Source organism: Lagenorhynchus albirostris, chromosome 8 (assembly GCF_949774975.1).
Source record: "Lagenorhynchus albirostris chromosome 8, mLagAlb1.1, whole genome shotgun sequence".
Classification (NCBI taxonomy): Eukaryota; Metazoa; Chordata; class Mammalia; order Artiodactyla; family Delphinidae; genus Lagenorhynchus; species Lagenorhynchus albirostris.
The window spans coordinates 48,070,485-48,082,074 of NC_083102.1; the positions used below are offsets into that span (position 1 = coordinate 48,070,485).

General features: G+C 38.9%; 1 protein-coding gene across 2 annotated transcripts in view; it reads right to left on the bottom strand.

Annotated features, from left to right (window-relative positions):
* Positions 1–11,134, bottom strand: part of TAX1BP1 (Tax1 binding protein 1) — an 88,602-nt gene extending 77,468 nt beyond the window's left edge. For both annotated transcript variants that reach the window (XM_060156947.1, XM_060156946.1), the window contains exons 1-2: positions 11,004–11,134; positions 3,470–3,638 (exon numbers count right to left, since the gene is read on the bottom strand). In XM_060156947.1, the coding sequence (XP_060012930.1) occupies positions 3,470–3,631 (162 nt within the window). In that variant the 5' untranslated portion in view covers positions 3,632–3,638; positions 11,004–11,134. The remainder of the gene's footprint in view (positions 1–3,469; positions 3,639–11,003) is intronic.
* Positions 11,135–11,590: the final 456 nt, after the last annotated feature.

Below are 11,590 nucleotides of genomic sequence, written 5' to 3' on the forward strand. Positions count from 1 at the left end.
CCAAAAATAAATAATAAATTTATAAAAAAAAAAACACCATTCTCTCTACCTCCATTCTTTTCTAATTCCAATTTATCTTATTCAGCACTAGGAGATTAAAGTTCACCTCTAAACTCTATTACTCTCTGCTTAAAAATTATTCCTCAGCTAAATATTAAAGCAATCTACGTGATCCCAACTAACTTTTCCCATTCATTTTCTAAACCTGGTACCTGTCCCAGGAAAATTAAATTCCTTAACACTCTCTCAAGCACACAACACACTTTCCCTTCATTCCTTCCCCTTAAAATTACTACCTGGGCACTTTCTCCCTGCCTACCTTGTCAATATCATATCTATCAAAATCATTCTGGACAGCAATCAATTTGCAGTACATGTCAAGTGTTTAAAAACATTCAATGCTGGGCTTCCCTGGTGGCGCAGTGGTTGAGAGTCCACCTGCCGATGCAGGGGACACGGGTTCGTGCCCTGGTTCGGGAAGATCCCACATGCCATGGAGCGGCTAGGCCCGTGAGCCATGGCCGCTGAGCCTGCGCGTCCGGAGCCTGTGCTCCACAACGGGAGAGGCCACAACAGGGAGAGGCCCGCGTACCGCCAAAAAAAAAAAAAAAAAAACATTCAATGCCGGGCTTCCCTGGTGGCGCAGTGGTTGAGAGTCCACCTGCCGATGCAGGGGACACGGGTTCGTGCCCCAGTCTGGGAAGATCCCACAGGCCGCAGAGCGGCTGGGCCCGTGAGCCATGGCCGCTGAGCCTGTGTATCCGGAACCTGTGCTCCGCAACGGGAGAGGCCGCAACAGTGAGAGGCCCGCATACCGCAAAAAAAATAAAAAATAAGAATAAAAACAATTCAATGCTATAAACATGGCAATTCCACTTCCAAGAACTTATCCTATGAAATACAATGACAAACAAAATAAAAACAGATACAGAGATCTATATTAAGCATTGTTTAATGGTAAACATTTGGAAACATTTCCATGAATTCCACAATGCATCAACAGCATGTGTGTATACTTTATTACATACAAAGTATGTGTATAATTATTAATTATAGATATATGCCAATATGTTAACAATGCTTATTCTAGGTAAGCATTAAAATAGTATTAAAACATGATCTATTTTCTTCCTTGAGTCTTCCTGTATATTTCAAAATTTTTAGTACATGCTTAAACTTCCCACTAAGTTTTAAGTATTATCCAGGCAAAAAAGATGGAAAGGGTATTCTATACAAACTTATTTATCATGTATGTATTTATGTAAGTATTACTGCTTGGAGAAAAGTTACGGTCCTTGGAGTACACAAGTTAAGAGATAATAGTTTAACGTTATCAAAGCCAAAAAATAAGCAGGCAATGACAAAAAAGGAAGCTATAAATCAAGTCGTATAAAGGAGCCCTATTTGGCACACTAAGTTTTTTGGTCTTGCCATTATCCCATAGAGGATGACGAACCACTTAAACAAGAGGAAGATATGTTCAGATTTTCATTTTCTATTATAGTTTATATAGAGCAGTTTGAAGAACAAATAGAAGAATGAAAGAAAGCAGGGAAAACAGGTGACCTATTGCAATCATCTTAGAAATCAATAAGGAGGGCATGAACTAGGGCTGTGATATTAAAAATGCATTAATAGGTAGGCAGGAAAATAGATAGAATTGGTGTTTGGCTGGATTTGAAGAGAAATTCATAAGCTTTTGGCTTAAACAATAGGCCATTAACTAAAAATGGGGAGAAAAAAAAGGAAGACATAAATTAGTCTGAAAGAAAACCGTGAAGATTCATCTTCTTGAAATACAATTTATCACACATCAGCCTCCACACCTACATATGCAGACTTCCCACTGCCCATATGGAAAAGTCTGCAAATTGTTTAGCCTAACACTGAAGATCCTCCATGGCAAGACTGACGCTTAACTTCATCTCCCTCCACTTCCCTAAATTACGTTTATGTTCTAGTTAAACTAATTCATTCTCATGAACATTCTCACCCCGGTGCCTCTGCTTAAGCCATTTTCCTGCCAGGAATGCCCTTCCCTTCCCTCAATCTCATTACCCTGCTCTATTCTTCCTCTCTGACTCATTCTTGCAGAAAATGCCAATTCTTAGTATCTTTAACTTGCTATTCATCTCTTACATAAAATTTAAACTGATACTGATTTCATAAAAAGCTTACAATGAAGCTTTTGGAATCCATACTGGAATTCACATTGGAATCTAACAAGCCTTAAAAAAAAAAATGAAATAAAGAGTAAATGACTCATCTATCCAGCAACACCAGGGATAAGGGATTCAATTCAAAAAGGAACTGAGGGCTTTCCTGCTGGCACAGTGGCTGAGAGTCTGCCTGCCGATGCAGGGGACATGGGTTCGCGCCCTGGTCCGGGAAGATCCCACATGCTGCGGAGCGGCTGGGCCCGCTGAGCCTGCGCGTCTGGAGCCTGTGCTCCGCAACAGGAGAGGCCACAACAGTGAGAGGCCCGTGTACCGCAAAAAAAAAAAAAAAAAGGAACTGAAATATCATTAAATGCCAAAACTCTGTTTTGTCCAATATAGTTTTTCTGCCCTCCTCACTCTATTAGGCCAGACTTTCAGTTCTAAGTACTTTACATGTGCCTAATTCTAGCGGCTACTCTTATTTCTTTCTACTTTGCTATTTAACTTATACAGACCACACAATCAAAATTTCAAGACCTAATGGTCTTGATTTTAATAAATCACATCTAAAATAAAATAAATTGATTCTTAGGGAGAATCTAAAGTAACCAAGGAGAAAAGTAAGTTTTACTGTTTAGACATTTACGACACTATTTTGACTGTTCAAAGGACCTTCGTATGTTTTGGTTCTCCATTACATCCTCAGGAACTGAAATTGCCAAAAAACTTCCAACACTTTAATGATCATTTCAATGTAATTTTCAAGCATATAGTACACAAAATGATTGGCAAAATATTAGAACTGGGACTCTTGCTATCAAAGAATTTACTATTTAGTCATGTAAAACAGAAAACTCTTATAAAAGCATAAGACAATATAAGGAATATTTAAACAATGCAGGACAATAGAAGAGATAATAACATAGTTGTAGAGCTATACAAAATTAATTACAAATGACAAGATAGTAAATGATATAGTAACCCAAAGGAAAAGATCATGTTTTTTAGGTAAGGAATGGAGAAAACAGAAGAAGAAAAAACAAAAAGATTTGAAAAAATTTCTGTAAGAACTTAAGTTGAAACTTTTAATCATAGAGAGGAAAGTGTGCTGAACTGAAGGTCATAACATTTGTTGTACACTACACTGCACTATTAAATATTTCATGTTTACACAATGTTTTACATTTGATGTTTACAAAAATGACCCTTAAAGTAGAGTTAAGACAAGGCTAGTATAAACTACTTGTCAACCTCTAAAGAAGAAAATAAAGAGTACCTACATGGAAGAAATATGGAGAAAGTCCTCTTACCTTGAATATACCAACCCAATCTTTTGGATGGGGATGGATATATGGAGTTAAGGTATAATGACATTCTAGGTGTGCATTAGGAAGATAGCTCTTGGCCACATTTTGAAAGATGACATGGGCAAAGTTGGAAGTCTGCAGTGGAACTTCTTGAAAGGATGTCATTGCGAATCTGAAACAAGTAAATCATACAAATTTAATGATACCAACTAAGAAAAAACTCATACCTTCAGAAAATACATAACATTTAATGCAAATTACATGGATATTTTCATACCATAATTACTGAAAAGACATACTTTTATATTATATTTATATTATATTGTAAATATAATATATTTAATACTGGAACTCCTTCTTAAAAATGTGATTAAAGGGAATTCTGGTGGTCCTGTGGCTAAGACTCCACGCTCCCAATGCAGGGGGCCTGGGTTTGATCCCTGGTCAGGGAACTAGATCCCACATGCCACAACTAAGAGTTCACATGCTGCAACTAAGACCTGGCACAGCCAAATAAATAAATAAATTTTTTTAATGTGATTAAATATAAAAATACAAACTGAGAAGTAACTAACTTAATATGGCTCAGAAAGTTACATGAGTTAAAAAATATTTATTTATTTATATATGGCTGCATTGGGTCTGTTGCTGTGCGCGGGCTTTCTCTAATTGCGTTGAGTAGGGGCTACTCTTCGCTGCGGCACGTGGGCTTCTTATTGCGGTGGCTTCTCTTGTTGCAGAGCATGGGCTCTAGGCATGCAGGCTTCAGTAGTTGTGGCATTGGGCTCAGTAGTTGTGGCTCGCAGGCTCCAGAGCGCAGGCTCAGTAGCTGTGGTGCACGGGCTTAGTTGCTCCATGGCATGTGAGATATTCCTGGACCAGGGCTCGAACCCGTGTCCCATGCGTTGGCAGGCGAATTCTTAACCACTGCGCGACCAGGGAAGTCCCGAGTTAAAAAATTTTAAAAACCAAAATCAAAAACAAACTCTCAACTCTCCTGCGAAGCCTAACCCTCTGCTTCTTTTGCAACCGAAACCAAATGAGCCAGCAGTGTTTCTATGTTGAACTCTTGAACTTCATCATTTTCCTCCCTAATCTGATCCATCCCGTCCCTCCCCTAGGCTCCTGTAACTGATGCTAACCTCTCTGTGCCTGCATTCCTGACCCACACTCATGATCGCCTGGACCAGCTTTTTCTCAACCCTGGCTAGATATCAGAATCATTAGGGGGTCTTAAAAAAGAAAAAGAAAAGACAATGAATTTCCGGAAATGGGACCTGGGCGCACACATGCATGTGTGTGTATATCCAAGCATTTTTTTTTAAGCCTCCCCAAGTAATCTCAATCCTGTATACAGCTAGGATAGAGAACTACTACTTAGACTCTGACCCAACCCAACAATTTAAGTCTCCATTAGCAAATCTCACCTAGATTCCCAGACCTAGGCTGTCTTCTTGGGCTTCTGGTTCATACTTGTTCAAATCTCTCAAATGATGTAAAATCTCAGTTGGTCTACTTGAAATAGTTCAGAGCCTATTTGTTCCTCTCTAACTATACCAATTCTACCCTTTCATCCTACCTTGACTTCCAGTATTATTGTACAGTTTCCATACATTCACTGATTAAAAATAAATGTATTTTTAAATGTATAGTGTAAATGAAACACATACTGTTGAGAATCTATTATAGATTCAGTGAATGCTCACTGGTTTAGTGAACACCAAGCACCAGCTAGCAGATGAACGGTAAAAGTCGCCTATAAAAATCTGCAAGACCCAAATGTTTTCCGTATCTTGTGCTCTACTTTTGAGAAAAATGATACAACTGAGGATTTACTCAAAAAATATATCTCTGTACAGTGTGTCACAGACTCAGTACAGTCATTGATCCTACAGTACCACATCAGAAACAATGACACTGACACTATGGCACTTAACTTCTGAGTCATCAAAACAGGAATCTCTGTAAACAATGAGAAAAACTGGGACAAGAATTTGCTGACCAAATTATTCTAACTTACTTCACAAATCTATGAATTTTCTACAGGACAAGCACAGAAGTAACACTACTCACTTTTTTTTTTTTTTTTGCCACGCTGCATGGCTTATGGGATCTTAGTGCCCTGACCAGGGACTGAACCTGGGCCACAGCACTGAAAGTGCCGAGTCCTAACCACTGGACCACCAAGGAATTCCCAAAACTACTCACATTTTAACAATTACTAAGAAGTCTTTATTGCTAGGAAAATCTAAGACAATATGCTTTTACAAATGTTTCTTTTGCTGATCTGTTTGAAATACTAAGGCAAATTTTTAAAGTTCTGAAATAAACACTTTAAAAAATGTCTACTTTTCCTCTTATGTGTTCTCTGCTTCTGTTATGGTCAAAATACTGCTTTGTACTTACAGGACACACAATATACTAGACATCCCATAAAGAGACAGTCAATCATCAACCTGGAAGCCACTGTGGTAGAATTCCAGGCTGGATGTCTGTCAGCCTCTCCCCACCTGAGGTTTGCCAGGATTCCAAGGTAAAGAGAATGCATTCAGTAATAAACCTCCTGTACCTCTGCACTAACAAAAAGGCTTTATTACCAGCGACCCTACTTCACAGAAGGACTTAACAGTCAATACTCTCCAGCTGGTAACCCAAAGCCTTCAGGAAAGTGAAAAGGTAGCACAAACGGTAGAAACTGCCTAAAGTAAGTGAAGAGTTCTACTACTTTGTTTCTTTGAATAGTCTGAGCAAATATGGGCTCAAGGGGATGTCATGATGTTAATGAAGTCACTAATGATAATCTCCTTTCAAGTCAGTGGCTTCCTTAAAAAAAAAACAAAAAACAAACCCTTGATTCTGGTTTTGAAAAAAATGTTCACTATTGGTTATAAAATACCCGAGAGAGACTATAGTTAACTGATGAACCAAACTCTTTCAGATAACAACTACCAACACTGAGGCAAGTGAATCAGTAATGTTTTTGTATGAAGAGAGTGAATATTTAAGTTTCTCTGAGACAGATATTCAGTAAGGAGAAAATAAGGCTAGCTTAGGATGAATTTCCCATGCTTTTAATTAAAAGCCATTTAAGAATGAAACTTTTTTCATAAAACTTGTTTCCTAAAGTAAACTAAACAAACAAAGCAGTAATTATTTGTTATAAAACAAGGTAGTGGAGTTTAAACTTTTGTTTAACCTCAATTACAACAGTGTTTAAAAATCGATAATCCAACCTTAGACTTTTACTTCACTGAAAAGTTTTTAAGGTATAAAATAGCATTAAGGTATACACATATGTATTTATATATGTACATGTGTATACATGCTTATAAATGCATCAAAAGGGACTCAAAAAGCACACATCATACAATATTTACTCATGAGGGCTATGTGTGAAAGGAGAACTTAAGAGGACCTTAACTTTTAACTCAACTGACTGAATTTTTACCAGTATATTTAATGTATTCTTTTCATTATTTTAAATAAACACATCAACATGAAATTTCATTTTTAAACCCTCTCCCCAAAATTCAAGTTTTTAATATAAAACCCTAACATCAGACTTTAAATATATTCACGATGCTTACAAATCTTTATAGCATGATAATCTGTAATTATCCCATTAATAACCTTCATTAATCTCTCACCAACACTCCAACCTTTTTAAACATTTCAATGCAACTATAACTATAGAAATATTTTACAAAAGTCATTCCATTCTCATTATTACTTTTTAATTAATTTTCCAATACAGCTTCTAGTCATAAAAAAGTTAACATGGATAAATGTAATCTGAATGTAATTACAACATGAATCAACTTATTTTAAACAGTAAAATATCTAATTCCCATACAGTTCCTGTTTCACTCTTCACACAGATAGGAAACAGAGTGAAAAGATGGGCAAGCTTATAAAAATGTTGAAATTCACTGAGAATGCTAATGTATCAAGATGATTCACAGGCAGATTTATACACTACACACATGCTCACAGGCACACACAAAGACCCGCACACACAGACCCACACACCACCCAGTGGAGAAGTAATACACAAAGTCACTGCATCACCTTGTGGTAATGCTTGGGAAGTGTAGCTTCACTAACATCCTGAGTAAAGAAAAAACTGCCTCAGTTGGAGACAGGAAATATAGCCCCCACCACAAAAGGAAGTGGAACAAGCTTTACCATATCAAATTTTGTTTCCCATTCTCTAAAGTAAAGTACACCTCTAGAAACATGCGTACATTAAGACGTAAGCGAAGAATTAGTAAAAGTTTTCTAATTAAGGAAACAGACAAAAAAACCCAAAATAAATGAATGAAACCAAACCTGGATACACGAAGAACAAGAGTAGCGGCGGGGCGGGGGGGGGGGGGGGGGGGGGGCCGGATATAAGTAAAGGGTACCAACTCTTTGATGGAGGATGGAAACTAAAGTTTTGGTGGTAAATATGCTGTAGTGTATACAGAAGTAGAAATACAATGTTATATACATGAAACTAATATAATATAAACCAATGTTACATCAATTAAAAATATTAATAAATAAAAAACAAAGATATGTGAGAACAGTTAAAAAAAAAAAAAAAGGACCAGACAGATTTGGCTGGGAAACAAAGTCTGAAATACATGCTGCCTTGCAGTGCCCTCTCCCATGTTTCCTACTTTATTCCCCAAAGTTCTAACATCTCTAGAGTTCCTTTTATGTGTTATGCTGTAAACTTTGGTCTACAGTCCAATTTTGTTATTTTTGAGGATTCATCAATACCTAAGGAAAAAATAACTAATATGCAGTGGTCACTCAGTTAAGTAGCTAGAATAAATTTGGGGGGTGAAGGGTGAGGATTTCAATGTTATCTTTACTTCTTCCTCTTGGAACTTTTTCAAGCCCAAACCAGATCTGGCTTTTGTGGTAGTATTTTTCCAGTGGCTCCTGATACACATTTTATTTAACTAGCCCAAAATGTGTAAGCCTTAATCAAATAAAGTAGGAAACTGACCATATTAAGAATTTGTGCATTAAATGTCCAGAATCAAATTAAGGTTTTTAATTTAGATAAATATTGTATATAATTTGTCAATTCTAACACTTAGAATTCAAAAAGAAGTAAGGTAATTTTGTTCTATGTGATAATATTATTATGGTGACTGTATTTCTTTTAAAGTCCTTACCAGTTAAAGACGGACGGTAAACTAATTATAGGTGAAATATCCTGTTGTCCAGGATTTGCTTTAAAAACTCCAGGGGAAAAAATAAATGTGCTGACAGTGTAATAAACCAAGGTTAGCAAAATAGTGGTTCCTTTAACTGTTTGTTCTCCTTCTGGGTATTTTGAAAATTTCCATAATAAAAGTTAGTAAAACCAAAGTAGACAAAAATTAGTAATAAAAACTCACATATGACCTTCTGCAATAGAAACACATTACACATAGTGGTTGACAAACTTAGTGAAAGTTTTTTAAAATATTCAGTTTAAACTATATGAACTTTTAAATTAATCTCCGAACTTCAGTCCTGGAGGAAACTGAACATCTGAAGGGAAAAAAATACATCTGATATTCTAATAGCTTCCAATTATTTATACTTCAGCTCAAACAAAGACTATCAGCTGGTTTACAGACCAGAAAAATATTATCAGCAATCCTTCCCGGAGGCAGAAGCAAATCCACCAATCTGTCAATTTGCACTCTTACAGTCCTCCCAATCTCCAGAATGATTTACAACTGAGTACCACTACACTCTGCCCAGGTGTCACTCACACCACTTTAATTTTTAGATTGTTTTAAAAGTTGGTTTCTAAAAAGCTATGATCTTGGCTTTTTATTATATTAGAGGGGAGGGTATCTTTACCTTCTTGTAAGAGTTTATTTGGGGCAAAATAAACTTTAAAAGGCTAGAAGTGGATATAGCCAAAATTAGTAACATACAAATTCCAAAAGAATGCAATCCAATAAACTTCACGTGAGGCAATTCCCCCAAAGCAGTAAAAAAGGAGCATAGTTACGATCCTTCATAAATATTTAACATCATTAAAACGGTTGAAATTTTAATTCCAAAATACCTGTTATTTTTGTTAAGGAAAAGATATTTACTGGTTAAGTCTACACAAATGTCTGCAGCCATAATTGTAAACAGCGGTGTGCAATTTAACAATGTGATGACTAGAAAACGTAATCAAGTAATCCTTCAAGAAACCAAGTTTATCCTTGATAAGAACGAAAGGAAGGCCTGGCCTCAGCCCCTTTTCTATACGCAAATAGCACTCTGAGGGTAATCAGCCCATTTTTTTAGATTAACATGTTACTCAAATGATCTCTTTAAATACTTTGGGAATTGAGCTCCAAAACTATAATTAGTAATTGCTGCATGCAGCTTGTAGAAATTCTACGATGAGCGGAATGAAGAATCGAAAACAAGATTTATTTTCCCATCCCTGACACAATAGCAATTCATAACTACTTTGTGAAACCTAAAAATATATGTAGAGACGCAAGAGGGAAGAGATATGGGGACATATAACTGATTCACTTTGTTATAAAGCAGAAACTAACACACAACTGTAAAGCAATTATACTCCAATAAAGATGTTAAAAAAATTAAAAAATCAAAATCAAAAATATATATATATGTAGAAAGTCAAATGTCACGGCGTTCTCAAACGAAATTATTACCAATAAGGTAATATATGTTTATCAGTACACACACACGCACACTAATCTCTTAACAAAGATTCCCCGAAACGACAAGCGCCTGTCGGGACTTGTCCACAACCTGCGGACCTCCGGGGGTGCTGGGAAGGGACAGTTGTGAAATCAAGAAAAATTGCCTAAGCAAAGTGAAACGTGACTCTCCTCGGAATATTTAAGATCACTCGAGCACTAGGCGTAAGGCCATTTATAAACACACAAGAAAGCATTCACTAGTTCTGCAGCCCAGGTGAAGTCGGAGAACCAGCCCAAACCGCTAACTCCGCCCATGGCCCGCAGTCAGTCTCCGCCTCCTAATCCATGGCGACTCAAACCAAAACACTTGGGCTTCACTATGCACGGGCAAACCCGAGCGTCCCATCACGACACGACCTAGATGTTTTCCCAAGCTTACCTGCCCCGGCAGCACACACGCTTCCCTCCAAATACTCACCTTAGAGTGGAGCCTCGGGCAAGGCACTTTCTTCTCCGGGGGTCCCCCGCGTCACTCGCCCCCCCGCCAAAGGGCCCACGTCCCACACGGCTCCCCCAAACAGCGAAAGCCTATCCAGGGCCTCCCCACCGTGTGGGGCGGCCACCCGTCGCTTTTTCCAACTCCACTGCTAACCGAAGTTGCCCACACCACCGTCACAATCGCAGTCCGGGAGGAAAGGTTTGTCGTCGGGAAGGAAAGCATCGTCATTCGGCAGCACCGTCACCACGGAGACCGTTCCCGAGACCGACCAGGCCCCTAGACGCTAGAGCAGAGGGACGTATCACGAGCCCCCAGATAGCTCCAGCGGGCGTCCGCCCCGCACAAGGCGCTGGGGCGGGCCGAGGAAGGCACTTACCGAGTGAGGAACTCTTGAGGAGAGGGGAATGTTAGAGAGGCTTCCGAGCCTGAGCCGCCATCAGCCGCCGAGCCTCTTCCGCCAGCACAGTCTCCCTCTACCGACCTGCTACACCTCCCCACAAGGCCAAAAGCCGGCGTTATGTCACTTCCGTCCACGGCCCGGCCCCTTCCGCCGCCGCCGCCGCCGCCGCCGAGCTGCGTCGGTCTGGGCCAATCGCTGAAACGCCAAGTTGGTCGCACGGTCTTTTAACCACCCTAGCTCCTGACGCCCTGCCATTGGATCCGAACAGATCCGAACCGGCCTTCTCCCTCGGCTCGGCTCTTCCTCCTCTTTCTTCTTCTTCGCCGTTTTCGCTCAGAGACCTTGTGGCAACCAAACAGGGTCCGTTTGGATAATGCATTTTTGACTTTTTAATTATTACTGTGGCCGAAAGTTAAGTAACTTACCAGTTAAGTGGAAGGGGTAGCCCTGAGGTGTATGAATTAGTACCATGTCATTGCCTGGATCTTTAAAAATCTATCTAAGCGAATCCATTTATTTTGTGGATCGGAAAGTAGAGAACCATAGAAGCAAAGGAGGATCAC